This window comes from Amphiura filiformis, chromosome 9 (genome assembly GCF_039555335.1).
Source record: "Amphiura filiformis chromosome 9, Afil_fr2py, whole genome shotgun sequence".
In the NCBI taxonomy this organism is placed as follows: domain Eukaryota; kingdom Metazoa; phylum Echinodermata; class Ophiuroidea; order Amphilepidida; family Amphiuridae; genus Amphiura; species Amphiura filiformis.
The window spans coordinates 40,655,462-40,679,169 of NC_092636.1; the positions used below are offsets into that span (position 1 = coordinate 40,655,462).

The following is a 23,708-nucleotide window of genomic DNA, read 5'->3' on the forward strand; positions in this document are numbered from 1 at the left end:
TTCTAAGCACTCTACTCGCAATATCCATTTTGTATGTCTAAGAAGTAATAAATCAACCCAGAGATGAATCGATTTGTGCTTGGGGCGACCGACTATGAAATCGACTTTATGGGCTGAACGCAGGTTTCCGGCTATAAGCATATTGAAAAATCCCTAAATAAATCATGGGATTGATAGCTTGCTTTTGTGTCCTGTTGATTAGCCAGAGGAAACATACACTACCATTTGTTAGATATATTACACGGGACCAAAACAATAATAGTGTCTTTGTCAAGTTTGTCAAATCATTGCTTTCAAAAATGTAGTATACGTCGGGCATCTTCATAATTTGAGAATCCAGTCATAACAACCTATTCGAACAGCAAAATTAACGTGTATGTTATCCATGATAACAAGGGCTGGAACAAGAAAACAAACTGCGTCCTTCTTTTACTCTTGACCGCCACAATGACAGAAAAACTCTCCAATGCTAATAGAATTCTTTATTAATAAGGGCGTTACGCAATCCTATTACGAAACACTTGATATGATGAAACTGAATAAATTTCTTTTGCACAAAAGAAGGATTTTACTCACGATTGACATAATATAGTGGATAGACATCTTCAGAATAGTTAAGTCAAAAACATCAATTCCGTGACCATTCTCTGGCTAGTAAGGTTTGACGATTGATTCAACTTCTATGGACCATTTAGAAAAATGTAGCCCCCATGTCCCTCGCGAAAATCCCGGCATTTTTTGCTTGAAGCCCAAATCCAAAATGGCCGCCGTCGCCATTTTGAAAAATTAAGTTGTGAACCAGAACACCTATAATTATGTACAAAGACACTTTTTCGGGTAATTCGAGCACAAGGAATCTGATTCTGACATTATTTGAACATTACGAAGTCATTTAACCCAGAAATTCAAAATGGCCCCCGGCGCCATTTTGAAATTTTTGGTTTTGAACCAGAGCACCTAAAATAGTGTACAAAGGCAGTTTTTGGAAAAGTCGACCACAAGGATTTCAAATCTTACGTGACATAACGACCTCATTTTTATCCAGAAATCCCAGATGGCGACCGCGGGCGCCATCTTGAAAAAATACATTTTGAAGCAGAGTACCTAAAATCGTGTACAAAGACACTTTTTCGGGTAAGTCGACCCCAAGAATTCCGAATCTGACATTAATTTGACGTTATAACATAACTTTTGCCCAGAAATCCAAGATGGCCCCCATTTGGTACTGCGAAAACCTTAACTAGAATGATGATAGTTGATCCTCATTTCCAGTTTGGCGGCGGATCCCGACTGTAGATGGTGTATTTCCAGTCAGAAAGGGACCGTAAATGTGACTTTTAAAGATGTAGGCCCAATTTGCATAATTCCGGGTAGTTTCGGTTCCATCCGATTTGTGCCCCTCCGTGAAGTTTTTACTGATTGGCTGAACATCAACTTGGTAAAAAACTGAGGTATAATGGCTGTCAATCAAGCGCTGGAATTCAGCGCACGCGGTTGATGGACATCCATGCATGCAGTGACATCAATACACACATGCACGCAAGCACGCACTGTGATTTTTCTGACATGAAAGGCAATATCAGATATCAGTCGATTGGTGTCTAGATGGCTGCCGCCCATAATCTAGTCCTATCATTCTGTTGTTCACTTTGCCGAAATCAGACTCTTGTTAAATTGCGCACTCATGTGGTTCTAAGCCCATTGATAACATTTGAAAACATTTTTATATAAAATACATAAACCAATCAGCGATTATAATTTTGAGGCTGTCGCCAGACGGTTTGTTTAGTATGTTCAGTGAAGGAGCACAAACCGGCTGGGACCGAGACTAAATTCCTGGTAGACCCCTTCGTCCTTGTTCATGACCTTGGGTCCTGTCTTCCTGATCCAAATGGTTTCTTTACAAGGGATTTTTGCATTGTCCCATTTTGTTGAACAACGTGGTCTGCTATGACCGACTTTGACTGTTCACTTGATAACTGTTTGCTTCTTTCTGGTGTTCATTAAGAGGAGTCTCGAATTTGCGAAATAGGAATGGTTACAGTTGGTGCGTGGAATTCCGTAGGCGCAGTAGTGTTACGGGGGTAGATTTTGTCCTTTGGATCGATGTACAAGTATCTTACGAAGAGTGTTATTTGGTTTCGTTGTTGTAGCTATTCCGTGTCTGGAAGATCCTGTTGGCTTTCTGTGGAAATACAGCATCTAAGGTCGGGATTATCGACCATGATAGACATGAAACTCTGGTTTTGTGCAAATGAAATTTACTTTTTACCTACAAAACCTGAGGGATTTACTAATATGTGATGCGATCAAGCCAAATCAGTCGGAACTCGGAAATATTGATTTTGAGATATAGCCAAACAAAGAAAGGTTTTCCTTTTGTTTCCTCTTGTTTTGGAAACTCTTAAATTGCTCATATCTTTGGAACTGGTTGTTCAATTTCAATGGGGTTTTCTGCAAAATCCAGGTTTGTAAATGCTTTTTACTATCCTATAGGAAACTGAAAATTTATTATGGCCGAGTTCCGACTGATTTTGCTTGATCGCATCACATATGACGAAGCAAACATAATGAGCACTGCATTTACCAAGCGCTTGTTGAGGAAAACGCTAAGGATATGAAATAACATTTATATTTAGAAGATTAATTACAAAGTATATAATGCAGAGATCATCATCTAAACTCTCTACCTGGTTTAAGTACAAGATGATCTTATACTGTTTTTAAAATACAGATACACAACCTCATATTAACCACAGAAATTGTATGAGGCTGTAGTAATTATAAGCTGAGGCTGTAGTAATTATAAGTTCTTTTCAAAAGTAGGCCAAACTTTCCTGGTGCAAAAAATATTTTATTCTCTGTATAGTATATTTGTCAGTGTAATGTAGCTTGTGTGTCTAAGAATTTTAAAGGAGCGAAGACAATGGGGAAAATAACAACGTCATAATAACTCCCGCTAAATGTTTCATCGTGGCAATTTGATACACATTATTTGAGGGTAGAAATCTAAAGGGACGCGGCGTTTGCTTCTGCGCTGATAAAGAAATGCGTGTAGCAGATACATTGCATTACATTGTGTATAGTTATAATCTCTACGGGTTTCTAAAGTATAAGAAAGGTAAATAGAACGCAGGTGCCATTACTTCAAAACTAACCATTATAACTATTAATTATTTGAAAATTGAATATCTAATTTTCCTAGGTTTATTCTTCATACTAAAAATTGTGAGACTCTTGGAACCAAGTGTATGTATAGTAAAGGCATTTTAGAATGAACAGCCTCAGACAAATAACTTGAACGTGGCTTTATTATGTCTAAAATTGGCGCGGTATCTAAGCCTTCACAAACAGTAACGCAGCCGTTGTAAATACAAATATAGCTTCAAAACTATTGATCGTATTCACAATATTTTAACATAAGAGGAAGGATGGCTTATTTGATACCCCAATTTTCAAATGTCGCTCAATATTTTTGAATTTGTTTGAATCGCTGATCAATTGGATAACCCCCGCAGTTGTTTAAAAACAAAGAATGTGTTTTAAGGGTAGGCGAGGTATTTTTGGTCGACACAGCCAAAATATCGATTTTCATTAGCTTCAATACTATTGATCGTATTCACAATATTTTATCATAGGAGGACGGATGGCTTATTTGATTCCCCATTTTTCCAATGTCGTTTTTCAATATTTTTGTGAATTTGTTAAAATCGCTGATCAATTGGATAACACAGTCGGGCAAAGTTTAAAAACAAAGAACGTGTTTTAACACAATAGTGATCCTAATCTTTCCGAAGTTACATAGTTATGTGCTTGCTTGATGTATTGGCAATTCATATACATGAACCAAACAAGCAGTATCATTTCGAACACTGTACCGATTTTCCTCAAACTCTTCAGAGTGTTTGATACAGGTACAATTTGTTCCTCGGTTGCCATATATGCTCCCTCTTTCATGTTGCTCCATTCGCAATCGTTAATATAAATGGGGATAGATTCGTGTAAAACCCGGCCGTTGCTTGCGATTGTGAGTATACCATATGTTACGTGTAATATAAAAAATAACCTTCCCCTCCATGCTATAGTTCCAGTAACATAGATTTTGTGTTTGCGAAAGATAATTAGGGATACGGTAAGTAAAGTTTAATTTTGTCAGAGTAAATTGTGTCACTAGATGACAGGAGGAGTTTATTTGCCATTGTTTATATTTTCTGTTGCACAACAGACAGTAAACAGTTGAAGTTATATTAGTGTGCTTTGCATAGATTTGACTCACTAACCTTATTGTGTACCATATCAAACATAATATGTAGTATTTTCGCTAATTTGTAAGTTAAAAATAGTGTTACATAACGCATTGTCAGTATTGGATAACATATCCGTAAACGCCAAGATACATGGCTTCGTGGCTTTCCTTGTACATTTTGCTCACGGTACTTTGCATGAAGCTTTGGGAATTATTTTATTCTTTGATTTAACACAACAGCTGTTCTGTAGAGGTCTCAGTGTTTGAAATTATTTTGAAATGATAATTTCAATTTGGTTTTTCTTTTATATTTTGATGTTTATAATTATCCAGAAAATTGGAACGGGCATATATGAACAAAATCAGGCCTTTAAAGTATGGTACTACTGGCGTGATTTACCTGTGCAGGTGAAAGGACAATCATCGCACATTGACTGTCTGCTCATGTCACATTGAAAACAAGGCTACTTTTAAAGGTAAAGAGGTTATAACTTCAAAAGAAAGTGTCAGTATTAATCTGGTAAAAATAACACTGCGAATAATTACCGAAGGATTGCGAGACACAATGACATCGCGGGAATCCAATATCAATTCCTGCATTGGATAAACCTTCTATGACAACTCAATCTGCGCAATCGACGAGTACATCAAGAGCATTTGTGTCAAAAGTCCTGTGTATATGGAGCCAATAATTGATAGATGTTTCAAGTTGCATTTACTCTAAAGATTTTTAGTCTACATTACACAACAGAACACATGAAATTCCGGGAATTACATGAAACACGTGATTTTACTCCGAAAAAGGAAACAAGCTCGAAGAAAGGTCTCACATTTTACAAACCGCAAAGTGTTCATTTAATGCTTTGGGACACTTTACTCGCCCTTACCAATCACTTCGCAAGTACTGTCATTGAATTTGATACATGATTGCATTATAACATTAATTCCATTATGTAAAATCTAATGTAACTCGCTGAAAACCAGTTTATTTTTTACCAATGAACCTGATCCCACATTGCAGTAAAGAAATACAGAAACAGCTCATAGATCAGCGATAATTCGCTTTTCGTCCCTTTTTTGGAATACGAACTACAATTCTTGGGCTGAAAACGTGGGTTTCTTGTTACAAGCCTTGAGGGGTTGGTAACTTCTTTCTGTTCTTTTCTATTTCAAAATTAGTCGGAGGGAACATGAAACATCATAATCACAATTTGTTGTAAGACCAAAATAAATTAACATGGCACCAAATAACCTTAAAAAGTTTTTTCATTTTCTTTCTTTCTTTCTTTCTAATATTATGAGGACAATGAAAATGACTCCATTTTTGAGAAAATAAGTCGTTTAAAATTGATATTCCGCAAAAACCAACTGTAAGCGGTGAGTTCCTTCGAACGAGACAGATTTGACCTAGAAACTAGTGTGATGTCATGAAATGAAATGTGAAAGAATTGAGAGAATGGACTGTCAACACTCTCAATGCACAGAACGTATACTGTTTTTGTTATCAGAAAAACTCTGAATCAAGTATTACAAATTTAATGGTTTTTACACATATTGATAAAATCAGGCCGCTGCTTTATTATATATTAGTAAATTGTGATATTACAATTCATATGTATATCAACTTCATGAGAAATATTTGGACTAAAAATAAAAAATATTTTTAAATCAATGTTACCGTGCAAGCTTAGAATTTGAGCGTGATATCCATATTGTATTTATTATGCAAAAGAACAATTGCATTGGCCTTTTGTTGAAATTTCCCGATTTCTCGTGGTACAAGGTCGGGAATTATACGCATGACTAAATATCAAAAGAGCTCATATCGAGGGCTTATGTGTATGTAAACTGCTCGTGAACATTTACTCTTCATTTACTGTGACGTCATCAGTCTCCTGCATTGGAAATCAATTTCGCTTCGAACGGGGGAAGGAACGCACGAGGCAGCATTTTACCAACACAATTTCTCTTTTTTCAGGAGAAATACGAATGAAAAAATTGCAAGAGTGTCAACTTGTAATGTAATAATTATTCCCTTCGAATGGAGTTGAACTTGTTTTTGCAATAGATATTCCCTTTAAGTTTCACCTGCACTGCTTTTTGTACTATTTCCTTTAGACATCTAATGTACATGCATTTTGTATACGCGAATTTCTTGAAACCACTTGTAAGACATGCAGGGTTCACAAGACGGAAATCCCCTACGACATTTTGGTAAAATCCAAAAACTACTTGATCAATTATCTTGTTTTAAAGTTTGAAGCACAGACCGATTAGTTATTCATCAAGTTAGTGGGTTTGTTGCTACTTAAAAAAAACCGCTCACTTGATGCACAATCAGTCATTCTGTGTTCAAAACTTTTAAACTAGAAAACTGATAGAGAAGTTTATGATTATAAAAAAATGACTTGGGGGACTTACATCTTGTGAACTTTGTATATAAAACCAATACGTCTGAAATCACATCTCGTCTGAAATAATGATTTATTAATGGCAGACACGTCGGATTAGCAAGATATAGCCTGGGTACCTAGAAATACTAACCTGTTACTTTGAAGATCAACAATTCAATTTGAATACATCCACTGGGACCGAAGTGCCCCAGTTGTGAAGGATTCCCACAAGTCTCTACTATTCCCGAAAGTTTCGCATCGCTATTTTAGCTTTTGGCGACTGATTTCGCGTTCTGTGTACAGATTTCACACTCTCAAATGAAGGTTGTTAAGTGTATAGAATAGAGCAAACAGGGCTGTTAGGCACATTGTAAATTTAGACCAGCGGCTAGCCTACTTTTATCTCCGATAAATCTATTTTCTTCTGCAATTGTTTGATTCTTTCAGTACATCTAAAGAATTGTTAATACGTTTCAGAATTATTTAAAAGTTCTTTTTAACAAGGGAATACGTTGCCATTGCCCGTAGATAAAAGAGATAATGACTATCAATTTGTTCTCATTGGAAAATATCAAAGTCTGTATGGATTTTTATACATCGTTTTTCTTTTAATTTCCACATTTTGTACTCCATATTATAACTTTCAAGGTCGAGCAAATATAATATTTGCCCTGCAACTTTTCGCAAAATTAATTAAATCCAATTTTAATTGATTGTAAAAGCAATACAACTGAACTTTTAAGAGTATGATACAGCATTGTGTAAAATGATATTTAGTTATAAATAGTACTGCTTCTAATGTGTATTAAATGCCGATCAACATGATCAATGGAACAAGGGGTACAATCAATCATCAATTTCTCTACCATCTCGATTTGTTTTTGCACAAGTAAATTAGATAAACACATCTCAAAAAGTTATTACCTTCTTAAATGATAGTAAGAAATTATAGTGAAACCGTCACTAGATAAAAATTCTTAAATGAATTAACATTTTCCAAAACGGTTGATCGTATAACAAATTTGGGATATGCAGTCGAAGCAGAATTGATGTCTGCGATTACGACACCTGATTTGTTATTTTGCCTTAGAATCATGGATCCAATAGTGTCACTTTGATGTGGGTATTAATAAACTGACATTATGATCTCTAGAAGTTCCAACCAAATTAGGTCACCATAAACTTTCAATTGTAATATCATACAAGATGTGTGTGATTCAGGCTTTCATATTGGGATCAAATTATCATGTTCTTCCCGAATTAGATCGTATACGCCTTATCGCTAAATTGAAACCAACTGGTAAACGGATTGGAGTCAGATTTGCCCAGTTCTCATCATTTTCCCTTTCAGAACTTTCTTTAAAAGAACAGACCAGAACCTACACTTTTATATTCTATTTCAAAGCTCTATGGAAAGGGCATGCATCAATGTGACTACGTGGGAAAGACCAACGCTCTGCAGGGTCTATTGTTCTATTGTTTCCGATTAGAGCGCTGACATATTGGAAAATGTTGCCAATCAATATTCATGAGAGTGTACATTCAACGTCCAGTTTTCGAAATTGGGTGACTTGTGTTTGGCAGGTGTGAAATATATCTGACTGGGCGTTTTAATTACGTAACGAATAAAGGCATTGACATCATCGAATGGCTGCCCAGTGCTGTTATGTGTTTAGATATTATATAGGCCTAATAATTATTATTAAATGTATTCAGCATTCCTTTCTTTTCCCTTCCCTGTACTTATTCTTTCCTAGGCCTACACTTTATCACTCCCTCGCTCTCATTTCCCCTCTCACCGTCCCTCTCTCATTCCCATCATTTTCATTATATTTCTATTTATCTGTCTTTATTATATCTTTTCATTTCTTCCTTCCTCCAGCCCTCTCTCATTCTCCATATCCCCTCCTCCCCTCTTCCTCCTCCTCCCCTCCCAAGACTTCTCACAGGGGTGAATCTGCCCCTCCCCAACTCCCCTCCCTCTTTGGGAACGCCACTATACCAATCTCCTTAAAATAAAATTAAATGGAAATTTCTTTAAAACAACCTTTATAGGCCTACACGTATACTTACATGTATACGTATAGCGATTACCATTACAGTGTAATATAAAGTCTGCACAAAAAGTAACTCGGCTGTTATATATACGCCTATAGATTCAGAACTAATAATTGTTTTCACAATATTTCAACATTAAAAGAAGGATTATTTATTTACGCGCAATATTGTTCAATATTGACAATACAGCAGTGTTTTTAAAAGAAAAATACCCCAATTTAAAAGTTGCATTTTACAGCGATCAATGGTTAAAATGCCAGCAATAAATAGGTGGTATGCTTATGAAAAGCGTTTCCGCTTGGAATGTAGATAGTTATTGTTGCTATTACTGTTCGCGATTTTAATTTATGCATTCTTTAGCCGACAATTTTCAATGCATTTTACACACTCAAAATGTCGCTCGCGTAAATACTGATATTTTAAACAGTATCCGTTTTTTAAACGAAACTACTGTCCACATTAGTTCCCAAGACTTTGATGAAAACATAGATACCAAATCAGACTGCATGTGACGAACAGATTAACCTTTTAAACTAGAATTGAAAGAACCAGCGTATGCCCTATGAAAATGCTGTTTCGTAATAAATCGCGTTGTGATAAAAAGAGGGAATTTTGGACATCCTTTTGGCTGTTTTTTATACCAAGGAAATGCGTAACCTACCCCAAACTTCTCATGTAGCCTTGACTTAATGTCCGTGACTGTTTGATATTATTGAATTTAGACGATTTGAACTATTTACTTACATTTAACCCGATGTTTGGCCAGAGAATGTTGTATTATATTCCAAAGATGGCGACAGCTACAGACTCACTTTAAACCAGTAAAAGGGACACGTTTCTGCTCAGATGTTTCAGAGTTTGAGACCATATATTCACGGTTTTCCTATTACAATTCAAACCTATGACACATTTGGCTGGTTTGCGATATGCGATTTTTCATCCTGATGTGGTAGTGATGTCAGTACAGTGAGCATTTAATTGGGCACAGCCAAATAATTACTAGCGTTCGGTCAAAGCGCTGGTGTACACATGCACACGCTTAATACGCCACATAGATGCGCGAGCGAAACAGCTGCTTCAACGCGTTGACGTTGACTGCCACATCAGGGTGAAAAATGGTAGGCCTACATGTATGACTATAAAACCTCAAACACGCCCCTGATAAAGGTTGGCAAATGAAGGAGGCGGCAGTTTAGCGAATATGCGAGTGCAAGCGCCGCCCTAACCGTGGAAGGTTTCCGCATACCGAATATAGGTTTATATCGTGGCCTCTAGGCCTCATGGTTCATTTTTCGAAAAGAAAGCATAATCAATTGAGAAGGGAATGGATATTGCCATAATAATATCAAACTTAATACTTGTCGTCCATAACAAGAAGGAATGCATCACGATTGTATAATATCCAGCTTTGGTATTTCATTTGATTACACTAAACATATGAAGCTTTATCTTTACTAGATTTATGCACTGAACATTTGCAGACCAGGCCTTCTACATGTAGTGAGCACCACATTAGATTGTGTTTACAAAAAATATTTATAAAATAAATAAATAACATGAATCCATATAAGATTTATATAGTGCACCAGAGGATACACAGCGCTGTAATTTCGCTGCTACTAGTGAATTATCAGAATCAGATATCATCAACTATGCCGATTGTAGCCGATTAGATTGTAACATCCACTTATTATCTCAGCAGTTCCCCAAAGTCCATTGGATGAAGAAAGATGTGAGCGGTATGAATTAATAAGTGTCGCCTCCTAGAAATATCCTAGATCACCAGCTTGGATGATAAAATATTATCTAGAAACACGCATCTGTTTTTCAAGGTCTCCTTTCATCTATTGACCTTAAAGAAAGGATTAAAATTATTGAATAGAGTCCATGACCTGACGCAACGCATTATTAATGAGTAGCTATTAGGGACAGTCATGATGTTATGGTTGAGCGAGCAACGTATGACCACTACACAGGTCAATGGCCTGATTGCGATCTGGCGGGTTTTTAAAAGCACGGTCCCTGAACTACGGTGTACCATGAGGGACATGCAAACTTAAAATAATTTTTCACAAACTCAAATATTTTTTGCAAACTCTAATAATTTTTTACAATCTCAAATAACTTTCTACAAACTCAAATAATTTTTTACAAACTTGAAATATTTTTTGCAAACTTTCGACTTTCACGAGAGAGCACGACTCCCAGCGAGACTCAGGCTATCGAGATTGAGTCTATGCGCGATGCGATATGATTTTTTTTTTAAAGAAGGGTCTTAGACCGCTCGGCCACACGACTTGTTGGTATCCATCTTGAATTTTTTTACATATAATCGCAACCTCAAGATAGGCTTACCACGTGGCAAGCAAAGGCAGAAAACGTACCATATTTTGGAATTTTATTTGCTTAAAAACATTAATGTGTATTAATAGCGCCCAATTGTTGTTAAGGAGGCTGTGCACTCTCAGACATGCATGTAGTAAAAGTGCAATAACTTTGTAATTATTCGCACAAGACATATAAAAGTATACATTTTTATGAAGGCAAGACATCAATAAATCTTAATATAAATACAGATTTGGGGTAAAAACAACAATTCTGAAGAAAATCACAAAAAAGTGAGTTCTTGGCAATATTTGTTAGGTACATCATAACAAAAAAAACACTCTTTCCAAAATATTTTATTTTGTTTTTAGCTCAAACTTGAGGCTCCATTCCATTTTTATATTTATTTATATCAATTGGCCTTATATTTTGAGATATTGACCATATAAGACATCAAATTGAACTTTTTAAAATTCACAAACGCCTATTTGCACAAAATGATGCCTAAAATCGGAAATAGACCAAAATATAAAAAAAAATGAGAAAACCGTTTCTTGAGTCAATCGTGCTTTTTACGATGATCATATTTGCTTACCTATAGATGCTGTATTTATTGAGTTATCGTGTACCTAAATCGTCATTTTACCGAGAAAATGAACATTGAAATAATGGCCGTTGAAGTTTAAAGTGGTCACATTTTGCACTTTCATCGAATTTCACAGGGAATAGGGCAGTTTTCGTTTTTGTACCTTATATTACGTGAACATCGGGTAAATCCACAGCCCCTTGAGAAGTTTGAGCGAAATCCATTCATAACTTGATATTTAAATCGGGGAAAGAACTTGAAACAACCCACATTTTATCAGCTAAAACGGAGCCATTTGACCACTAGGTTTTTGTGAAATCAGTGCTTCCGTGGTGTTTCCATAAGATGCGCCGCGCATGCAGATAAGCGTCGCGTATGCGTAGCGTATTTGTGCGTTAACAAATTGCGAGATACGCAACGCGATGCGTTGTTGCGCGCGTGTACCCTGCTGGTTCAACAAAGATTTTCTTTCCTTTTCAATTTCAAACACGAGTGGAATAGTGAAATAAAATCCTTAAAATATTGCAGTTGGAGTTTACAAATCTGGATTTTCATTCCTTTTATTTATAAAAACATAACAAAGTGCAAACATAAAAACCCTCAATTTTGCGAAAGAAACAATGTCTAGAGTACACAGCCGCGTTAAGAGGCGCACCATTTGATTTCCAAGGGGCATGGGAGTTTTTTGAAAAAAAACTTCGCCCACTAGTGAGACGAAAAGACAACTTCGCCCACTAGTGAGATGGAAATTTTTTTTTGCCTCACTGGTGAGTAAAACAAATTTCTCCCACCCAACTTTGCATAAAGGTATACATTATAATTGAAAAATAAATAAATAAATAAAAAAAGGCAGTGAAAATAAATCCTCCCTTTGGAGGCGATAAAAAATTTAAAAAAAATCTGCCTGACCCAAACTCCCATGCACCCCTGAGAATCTAATGGTGCGTCCCTGCGTGATCTAAATACAGAAATCCGACAATAAATGGGCCTCTACATGCACAATACATTATATTAAAGTTTGCAACAACAAAAATTAAAGTTTGTAATAATTATTCGAGTTTGTAAAAAATCATTTGAGTTTGTAAAAAATTATCAAAGTTTGCAAAATTAAGTTAGCATGTTCCTCATGGTACACCGTACTGAACATAACATATCCGTGGGCATATGACTGAAATTGCCTAGCAATTGACGTCTCATGTCAACACAGTCTATAGTGTGATTAGAACATTATTGTCTGGTGATCATTATAGTATGATCAGTACGAAAAATCCAGATTTTCAAAAATTAAAAGAACCACTTTTTAGCGGGAATTTTCGTAAGTTACACAGCTGAAGTTATGAAAGGGTTGAAAGACTACAATATTATGGCATAAACAAGAATATGTTCGATTGGTCTTTATTCCTATAGGCTGTACCCTTAAAAGCTCTTTGGGAAAGATAACCTGCAATCCAGGAAAAAAATGTTGGCACACTTTGTCTGTCTTTTGGTATATCACTGCAGTATGGACTCATGTTAATCCTTGCTCTGTAAGCACTTGATAAGATTACATTTTTTTCAGTCATATCACACAATACGCATATCGAATTGCAGTTGTGTTGGTATAATAATTAGTCAATACTTTTACCTTTAAAGCTGCCTTCTCAACTACTCGAGCATCAGAAGGTTTACAAAAAATGGAATGTCTTTTTCTCTACCACTCTTTTAAGGTATGATATAAGGGACATTCGAGTAATATTCCATATCATACCTTGATATTTACTGTTATTGTAAATCCTCGTCAATACTTTCTATTACCAAGCCGTGTTAACAAAATTAGTTTTTAAGATTTGTTAATATTTTGACAAAAGCTTGAACCAGAGAAGATGTAATGGTTACATCTTCTCTGCTTGAACATAATTGCATCCCAGACTACTTATGCTTAGAAGTTAAAGAAACGTAATTCATCCATTTGTACTGTAATAATCTAAATTAAGGAGGTTATCGAAGCTTAAATACAGTCGGGAGTAGTTGAATATTTAACCTGATTATGACAAATTGTTACAAAAAATACATACAATACATACACATTTTCAGGCGCACGGCTAACTTCAAAGGCCACTTCCTGATCTAAAAATCTACCACTTTCTCTTCTGTCTGAGTGTTGTTGAAATGATGAGGATTTAATTATTAATTTACTTAGCATTTCTCAGTCAGATATTGCCTTTTGGCAACTTTACCGAGTATCCTGGTAGATGTAGCACGCATGAGTGAATACAGTTGTGACTTCGATCATTTCTTTGCTAATTTTGAGACTTCAAGAAAGATAGTAAAAGATAAAATGAATCAAAACGGCTATTGTTTACGTCTCTATAAATAAAATCTATTTGGGGAGAAAGTGAGATGTGGACACAATTTTGTCGAAGGACATTCAATCCTGTCAGAATTTTCAAAATGTCTGACCACGAGCTTAAATTAGTGTTCATACATACACGCTATGTAACGGCGCGCGTGATTGGTCGAGAGCCGGGCATAAACAGCGTTTATGCCCGGTGTCCCGGATGTGCGATCGCCGGTAGGAAAAATGAAGGGAAATCATGATATTTAATAATGATATTTGTAATTTTTTGTTATTATTTTAATGTTCTGGTATGTATGAACGGGGTTCATTTATATATTTTCATGACTAAACGGTTGTTTATGCCCTCGGGCCGCAAGCGGCCCCTCGGGCATAAACAAACGTATGAAAATATATGAATGAACCCCTAATTTATATCAACTTCACATCTTCTGTTTAAGGGCAAAATAAGGGGAGACACGTTCGTCCCCTCCCGAATTTGAGATTTCTTGATACTTATCAACACTAATATGTATTCTTTCACTTGAAATGGATAAAATAAAATTTTTTCATATTTCCTCTCATTTTTACTTGATTTAAACATCATTATTTCACTCTTGTCATGTGGCTCAAGACAGCTTAGTAAATTGGTGGGAAATAATGACTCAGGAATGTGCGAATACGCAATATTGTGATTACGCGTGCGATTTGCGTCGCGTGACGTGGCGCAAACCTGCGTGTAAGTCCAACGCAGTCAAGTTGCATTCGGTATGTCGTTAACGGCAGTAAACAAAACAAAGATTTGCAGTCAAAATGCCCTTTAGACCTTTTAATTTATTTTAAAAGCAGACATTATGAATTCATGGGTTCAAAAAGATGCACATTTACTTTTACAAGCATGAATATCTTACCGGTTTCAAATATAAGTACGTTTATTTTTTTATGGAACCGTTTACTAACTTGATAAATTCTTTTGTCTTTTAATAATGAATAGGTCCATCATTTGAGATGGCTTCCAGGCATCGTTCTTCTCTGATGTTGGTCATGCTGCAGGATTTGTTGCAAAGTCCTTGAAGGTGATGTTGTCCCTCACTTGCCCGCTTGTAACAAGTTAAGTCTTGATAAGGGCCAAACATGAAAATGCGTTTGAACCATTCAATGAATGACCAATGAAATAAAGGTATTTGGGCTCCAGTATAAGAGATTAAACCATAAACAATACATTTTGGTCCATTTGTTATATTAATTGAAGGCCCATTCAGTGATTTGCTCATCCGGACGATCGTAAATTATCAAAATTCAAGTTTTGGTACTTTTGTCATTGTCACTAGCGCTGGGATCACTGAATGGATCTTTAATGAACACAAGATTTATCATTGATGTTACTGTTGTTTCTTCCCAACAAATTAAATTAGATTGAAAAACGTCGAATTTACTCATGCTAATGCATACAAATAGCTAATTTAGAAAAGTGCAACTTTTGTTTATGGATGAAATTGCATAAATTTCTTATATAATTTCTCACTGAAAACAAAATAAATTATAGAGCCATTTCTTGTTGAATAATTTGCTTTACGCAAAGAGGTCTGAAACGAAAAAATGATGCATTAAAAGCCTATGTAGAAAAGTGCAACTTTTTGCTAAATATTGTGTTAAATATTATAGAATATTGATAATACCTAGTACATCTGAATTGACTTGAATAATAACAAGAAGGAAGAGTATTTTGTTTTTCATCAAAAAGCGCAATGTAAAACATTATCTAGCTGATACTGACAGAATTAAAAAATGATGAAGTTAGTAAACAAGACATTCTTAGGAAAGCAATTGTCAATCAATTGGACCAAGACATCGGTCAGATTTATTTCTTGCTGCAGGCGAGCGATTCATTTGACATTTGGAAATATATTATAAATATATTTTAAATATAAACAAAAATATACACCATTATGTGCAATTTTTGGCTGAATTGCTTTTTACCCATGTTTTTTCCAATATTTCAACAACAAAAATCGTGTCTCTACTTTATGAAACTAGAAAAATCCTGCTCAGAACTGATCACAAAAACTGAACATTTTATGGACTCGTTTCCTTTATTTAACAAAAAGGGTTTAAAATATTCTATATCAAAATGCTGTGAAAATGTTATTCTACAATTTTTTATTTCTTGCTGCAGGCGAGCGATTCTTTTGACATTTTGACATCGTTTTTAAATATATTTTTTAAACAAAAATATACACCATTATGTGCAATTTTTGGCTGAATTGCTTTTTACCAATGTTTTTTTTCTTTCAATATTTCAAAAAAAGAATAAAAAAATCGTGTCTCTACTTTATGAAACTTTTTTTCATAAGCAACTAGAAACTACATTATTACCCCTTATAAATATTCATACGACATGACCTATTTCACCGTGCATTGGCTTTCCCTATCTATGACAAGCCCATCTCAAAGTTCGGTGTAATAACATAACTACTACATGGTTTATAAATATCGGGGATATGCGGAAACTGTTCTTTTACTGTTCTTCCTATCCGGGCTCGAGGTGGTAGACCGGTAGCCAATATCCATCTAACCTTGTATTTGTATTCTATCATCAGCCAGATTTAAATAACTTATCAACCGACAGCTTTAACTCAAGCATTCAGAAATGTGGCGATATTTGATCAGGAACCGCGGAACCGCTCAAATAGTACCCGAAGTGTAAATACCCATCATCAATCTATGTAATTTCACCAATCATAGTTCGTTTTTGTTGTGTGAAACTTCGCTTTTCTTCATCATATTTAGAACTTTTAATAATCTTATAAGAATAATGGTGCTAACTATGAAATAGCTTCAATAACTTCATGATGATCGATAACATTGATAATCAAACATCATTAGTCATTACCAAAATGTGTCGGTATCACAATCGAATAGATTAAGAAAGAATGTCGACTTTAAAAACCTAGGATCGGGAAATCTACCTTAATTTGCACAATGTTTGACATAATACAAGTATTAGGAATGCGGACGAAAACGTGGATGAGTATAGGTGAATGAGGAATAAGACGAATAGAAATACAAGAAAAATAGATGATGAGGAAAGAAGACGAGCTTTTTTATTTTTAGTAGAAAAAAAAAGTAGTAGAAATACAGAATTATAACATAATTTTTTTTAGGTATTGAAACTGAAGCGTCATCTCCCGAAAATGTTTTCAACACACAATAATTTATGAAATGTAATAAAAATACGAAAGTATTGAAATGAAACTGTTACTTTAAAACACTGCCAAAGTCTACATCCGTCATCTATACAATCTATCTAACTGTCACTCCACAACACCAAAACACTTGTTACGTTGATGTTAGGTTATTAATGTCCCGTCTAAGGCCTCGTATCCATAGGCTGTTCCCTTGCGGCGTGTGCCCTTGTTCCTTGTTTACTTTTTCCCATGTGACCTGCCACACAGACAACGAACCGTAGCGGTCACTAAGCAAAGCAAAGGTTCGTTGTCTGTGTGGCAGGTCACATGGGAAAAAGTAAACACGGAACAAGGGCACACGCCACAAGGGAACAGCCTATGGATACGAGGCCTTAGAGTCACAACGAGTCACACCGATTGACCGGTAAAGCACAATCGCAACGAATCCCCGCCTCTTTCCTTATGGGGGTACTTTGCCTTGCCACTGATATGCAGAATATGGCGTAAAATAAGCCGAATTGATTTATTTCTTTTACAGTGGCCATCGCCACATGGTGTTGGTGAAAAAGTTAAATATATAGAAAGCAAATACAAGATGCTGTTCAACGTTTTATTAATTATTACACGATGGATAACGAGAAACAAACAAACACGAAAACTGGTGAACATATAAAGCAAGAGCAGAAAGGTCTTAGTTAATAAAAAGCACCTTTTAGGCTCACAGGTACGTGATGACCTTAAGACTATTTATATCAAAGGTTGTGGCGGAAAGAAGAAACATTTTACCTTAAACAATTGACGAATTTGTTGTCACTATGTTACATTAAAATAACACCACTGTGTTGTATTTTAAGTGCTGTTTTTCTCTGTTTACGTATGTGTATAGTGAATAGGGGTGGAGTGGTTCGAGTGTGAGATTCTGTGTAGGGAGGGGTGGGTTGGTACGGTGTACATGCGTATTGAGGATAATATCGACTGTACAGAGGCGAGGTTCACAATTTTTAGTGTGATCGTGCAGTTGTTATGTACTTGTCGGGATGCGTTTGTGTCTGTGCGGATTTTGATAGTTTGTTGCTTCTTTATTGCAATGTTGCTGTGTTTATATAGTTGTTGTTGTGTCCACGCGTTTTACTTTCTCTTGGCAAAAACTATATTGTATGATTTGGTTCATATTTATATTCAATTTTGTTTCTATCCTTTTCGTTTGTATATGCAAGGAATATTTTTAGTCTCTGGCAATTTATTCGAGCCTACAATCCAGAAAAAAATAGTTGGCAAACTTGCACTAAACAATGAAAATGCGTGCCCTATCAAAATTGGAGAGGCGAGTGAAACATGCATGCAATATAATGTGAAGTACAGACTCCCCCTATATCTCACCCTTCTCCACTCCCCATCTTTCAATGTTGGAGGGTCTCACGGACCTGTTGACAACATGGCTTGGCCCCGGGGCTTGGCCCAGCATTTAATTGGGTGGGGGGGGGCAGAAATGTACCAAAAGACAGGCAAAGTGTGCCAACCTTTTTTTTCCTGGATTGTAGTTTCATCAGGATTTAAGCGTATTACCGCACGGAAGAGCGGCCGTTTCAAAATAAAAACAAAAATACGACGTATACCCCTAAATTTCATTATTCTCAACAATAATGGCTGGTAAATGATATCTTTGATGTCGGGTTGAATGGATCTTTATAATCCAATAACATGAATTGAAACAACATGTGACAAGCTATTGAAATGCGTGTCATACTTATACTGCATTAGCATTTGTTCTGCATGAGATATCGTAAAAATTTCATGTCAGGCTAATTATATATTAAAATACATGGGTCTGACAATATATCGCAGTAAAATAACGATATGCTCCACTTCTTGCCCCAATTTCATCGCCCCCTCTGCAAAATATGTTTTAATATTTCAAATGTTAAAATAACATGTTCAACCAGCGTACAAGATTTGGCACATCAAGCAATGCGACTCTAACTAAAACCATTATTGCGATGATAACTAAATCTAATTTGTTTTTTGCTATTGTCTTTGGCACTAACGTGTTCAAATCAAAATGCATTCTCAAACATTGCTTTTGCTATTTTATAGTTAATCGTTAATTACTTCTTATATGAACAAGGTTTAAAAAGGATAGCCGTCAGAACGTGTTTGGCGTTAACCGGGAACATGATAAATTAATATGATAAAATGCAAAGTAAAAACAGACTAACGGCACTCAACTTATACAGATTTGGAGTCACCTCTCCGGAGTCGGCCCTCGTATCTAATCGGGTTGACTCTTTTACAAGTTTGGCCACCGGTCAGGTATTTACGTGCCAAATCGGGCAGGAGGAGGGGGGAGGTGTGGATTGGCTCGAGTCATCTTTTAAAACTATTAGCCCCGCCTTGCAGCTGTCAATCACTATGCAAAACCAAGAATCCAGTGTCGGAATTAAGGTGATAATCAGTGATAAAAATGTAAAACATAATTATCTAAAGTCATACCGGTATACTACAAAGAAATACTAAGTATGATTAAACAAGCGGTTCCAAAACTGTGGGTCTCGACCCTTTTGGGGTCACTGGCTGTTTGACTATACGTAGCTGATGGAATCGCAAAGTATTGCGACGGATTCTAACCAAAATACATACATATTTTCACAGCACGGCTAACTGCAAAACCCACTTCCTGATCTAAATATCTATCACTTTTCTTCTTTCTGCGTATTGTTGAAATGATGAGGATTTAATTATTGATTTGTTTTGTGCGCACTAGGTGAGTGAAGTTGTAACTTTGAAAATGTTTTGCGTACTTTTTTCATCTTAAATATGAAAATCTCTATGGAACTGTTGAGACTTCACGACAAGACTATAAAATATAAAATGAATCGAATCGACTTTTCGTTACCTCTCCTAAGATGACTTTGCGGTAGAATGGTGCAATACTCACGAAATACCCCTTTAACAAGTGTTTATATCAACTTCGCATCTTCTTTTTAGTGGAATATGTCATCTGAAGAATGTCAACTTTATCGTTTGTACGACGAAGAGTAGGCAATTCAATATACTCGAAGCTGTGTATTGCCACTCTGGGAAACACAAATAGTTACCAAACAAATATTTTCAAAAGAGGTACATAAAGGTTATTCGAAGACGTTTAAAGCTTGAGCTATACACGTGTGCTATAAAACGTTTTAATACTATTTTCAAAACATTTCAAAAGCTGCCACAAAACGCTGTAACTTTGTGAGACATTAGGAAACACATGTTTGAAAAAATGTTATGAAAGAAACTTTTGAAGCGATTTGTGTCAATATAATGTCAGGGTCACACTTACCTAATATATACTAAAACTAAAAATAACTGAAAGTTTACAAAATAAAAAGAAATTTGAAAAATCTTCAAAAAAGGAGGAGGGCACGGACGAGAAACATGTATTTTTTTTTACTCGGCCTTAGTTTATTTTCAACTTAATTTTCAAGGATTCCAATGGAACTAAGAATATGTTGTTTGCTAATTAGATATTTATAACTAAAATGTTCTCTGGCTATCCTTGATCTTATCATCATAATTTGATTGCTCAATATTTGATGAATCTTTATTTAATGAGAATTGGCTTAACTGTGCAATAGTGTTTGAAATATAGTGTGAAATTTTGACAATAAATAATGCAAAACATTTACAAACTGGTACCGCTCCAACTGAAAGAGTTAAAAAAGATAACATTACCAGGAATGCTATTAATGTTTGATCATTGAAAGCAGTTATCAATCAATTGGATCAAGGCATCGGTCAGATTTTGGCACATTCAATGTAGGATATACTGCCTATTTAAATTAATATACAATTGTGTAAGATCTATTCCTTTGCTCTGTTAAATGTCAGTGAAATACATCTTGTGAGATGAGGGTAGATTGAACTTTTATTTGCTATTTGCGAGGGACTAATTCGACCAATGAAATCGATATTTTTGTATAAAAGAAACTACATTGGGCAGATTTAAACATAGCTTATCAACCGAAGCTGAAGAACATTGCCAGCTTCAACTCAAGCTTAATGTGGTGATATTTGATCAGGAAAAGATCTATTTACCAGGGAACCGCTCGAATAATAACCGAACAGTTGACATGCCCAACATCAATCTATGTGATTTCAAAAAGTAAATATGCTTTAGGGACCAATTCATCATGTTTCTTTTTTGTCGAAACTTCTATTTCCTCCACCATATTTTATTTTTAATAATGTTACTGAGAATAACGGTGCTCACATGTTGGTATAAAACAAATTCAGCACAGATCTACAGTTTGTCAATGTTTTATTTGCATCACAAATTAATTTCATTATCGAAAAACGTCAGTGTATATAAATTTTCCAACAGTCAATTAAATTTTGAACAGAATGAAAATGTGTCAGTGAAAATGTAAAAATATGTCGTGCACTGAATTGAGTCAAGTTCTAGGAACCAATTCTGCAACGATAATTTGTGTGTCCATTGTGTAGATATGGTAGATGGATGTTGAGTCAAAATAGATTATTGCTAGCTTTGTACTTTAGGCAACACACGACCCTAACGAAAGACTTTAAAAGGAATAAACTGCAGAATATCATATTAATTATGTCTAAACTATGCAAGGCATTAACAGCTGCTATCGGTATGATAGCGCTGATGGGTTGGTGCAAAGATAGTTGTTAACCTCCCGTTTGAAGCTCAGCCGATTCTGGTTAGAGATAATTGGACCAGGTAGAGCATTCCAAAGGTGAGCTGAGGATGGCAGGAATGACCTCTGGTGGCAGACCAGGTTGGATCTTGAGATTTTGACAGCTTGGTCGTGGGATCTGACAGAACGCCACAGACGAGGATCAATAATCATACGATCTGGTAACAGATGTTGAAGGATTCCTATAAAATTGTTTAACATTTGTGTCGACTCATCAATGCAGTGGCGTAGCGTGGGTCATCATATTGGCGGAGGGGGGGGGGGGCACCGACCATGATGGGGGGCACCGGGTCTGATGGGGGCATAAGCCGTATTTTGGTAATTTTCCTATGTGATTCTCTAAATTTTGCAATCGATGGGAGGGGAGGCACATGCCCCCGTGCCCCCATGCCCCTATGACGCTATGCCACTGCATCAATGCCAAAAACCAATGACATTTATGTAATTCACACATATCATATTCACATTTCACACATTTTGCAACTACGTTTTCCTCAAAAACATCACAGCTACCTTTAAACTACAACTTTTGTTTCGAATTACACTACATTAAGTTCCTTTCCCTACAATTTGATTGAATTATTGCATATCTGTTTTCCACGTTGGGATTTGTGTGGTTTATAAATTTATGATTTTGAAAAACAACAGATGTAAAGTTATTATTCTAATTCATAACCATCACTTTATACTCCATATTTCAAAAATAACAAAAATGTGATACCGTAAAAACTCGATAGCTAGCATGTGTGCTTACTATCAAGCGCTTTTAAAGCATGCAAACATGAAGAGCCTCATCCACAAAAATGTAAAGGGTTTTGAGCAAATCATCTATACACATAGTTATATACGAACAAGTAAACCTGCTAATGTGGGTCTTAACCCCATTAGTTCAGCTGATAAAGCACCGAATTCGGCACAATTTCATGTTTTCAAAAGTGCTCGATAGTAAGCACATATGCGAACTATAGAATTTTTACGGTAATTTTAAAGCGGATCGATGAAAATGATGGCCAAACATCATATTTATAAATAAAACCAATACGGAATGTACAATAAGTAGATATCTGTTGACTTACAAGTGTGAAAATATTTGTAACAGAGATCCAGGATTGGGAAAATATAACGTGTTACCTTTTGACATAATACAAGTATTATGTATGCAGAAGAAAAAGAGGAGCATGAGTAAGAGCATAAGAGGAAGAAGGTGAAGAAGAAAAGGAGGTGACGAAGAGCAGAAGAGAAAGACGAAGAAAACAGACGTCGAAGAGAAGGAAAAGAGAATCAATGAAGAAGAACATGAAGAAAAGGAGAAGAAAAGCACATAATTATCACTTGTTGAAAATCACGTCTTCAGAACGTTGATCTTCTGAACGTGTTTTCAAACATAACAAGTATACTAAACAACATAGTGAAATCACACTTACCATTATGAATTCAATCAATAATTTCAACTGTTAATTTGAAACACTGCCAATGTCTACATCTGTCACCTATGCAATCTATGTAAAAGTCACTCCACGAGATTAAAGCACTTGTTACGTTGATATCAGTGTATTAAAGTCCCGTCTAAGACTGTAAAATGACTTTGTTGCACCGCGGTTTTTAAGTGTCACAACGAGTCTCACTGATTGACCGGTAAAGCGCAATCGCAACGAGTCTCCGCCTCTTTCCCACTGGGTACATGTGCTTAGCCACTACCATGCAGTATGTGACGTTAAATAACCCGATTTAATTATTTTGTACAGTGCTGATCGCCACCTGGTTTTAGTGAAAAAGTAAGATATATCGATTGCAAATGAAAGATACTGTTTCACATTTGATTAATTATTACATGGGAAACGAGTGAGTAGCTTTAGCGCGAAAGCTAGTGTATACATAATAAAGCAAGAGCCTAA

The 23,708-nt window shown here is 35.8% G+C and overlaps 1 protein-coding gene across 2 annotated transcripts in view; it reads right to left on the reverse strand.

Annotated features, from left to right (window-relative positions):
* Positions 1 to 23,481, reverse strand: part of LOC140160997 (gastrin-releasing peptide receptor-like) — a 42,076-nt gene extending 18,595 nt beyond the window's left edge. For both annotated transcript variants that reach the window (XR_011860059.1, XM_072184364.1), the window contains exon 1: positions 23,238 to 23,481. Coding sequence is in view for 1 of the 2 variants with exons in the window: in XM_072184364.1 (XP_072040465.1) it covers positions 23,238 to 23,240 (3 nt within the window). In the remaining variant the exon portion in view is untranslated. The remainder of the gene's footprint in view (positions 1 to 23,237) is intronic.
* Between the last annotated feature and the right edge of the window lie 227 nt (positions 23,482 to 23,708).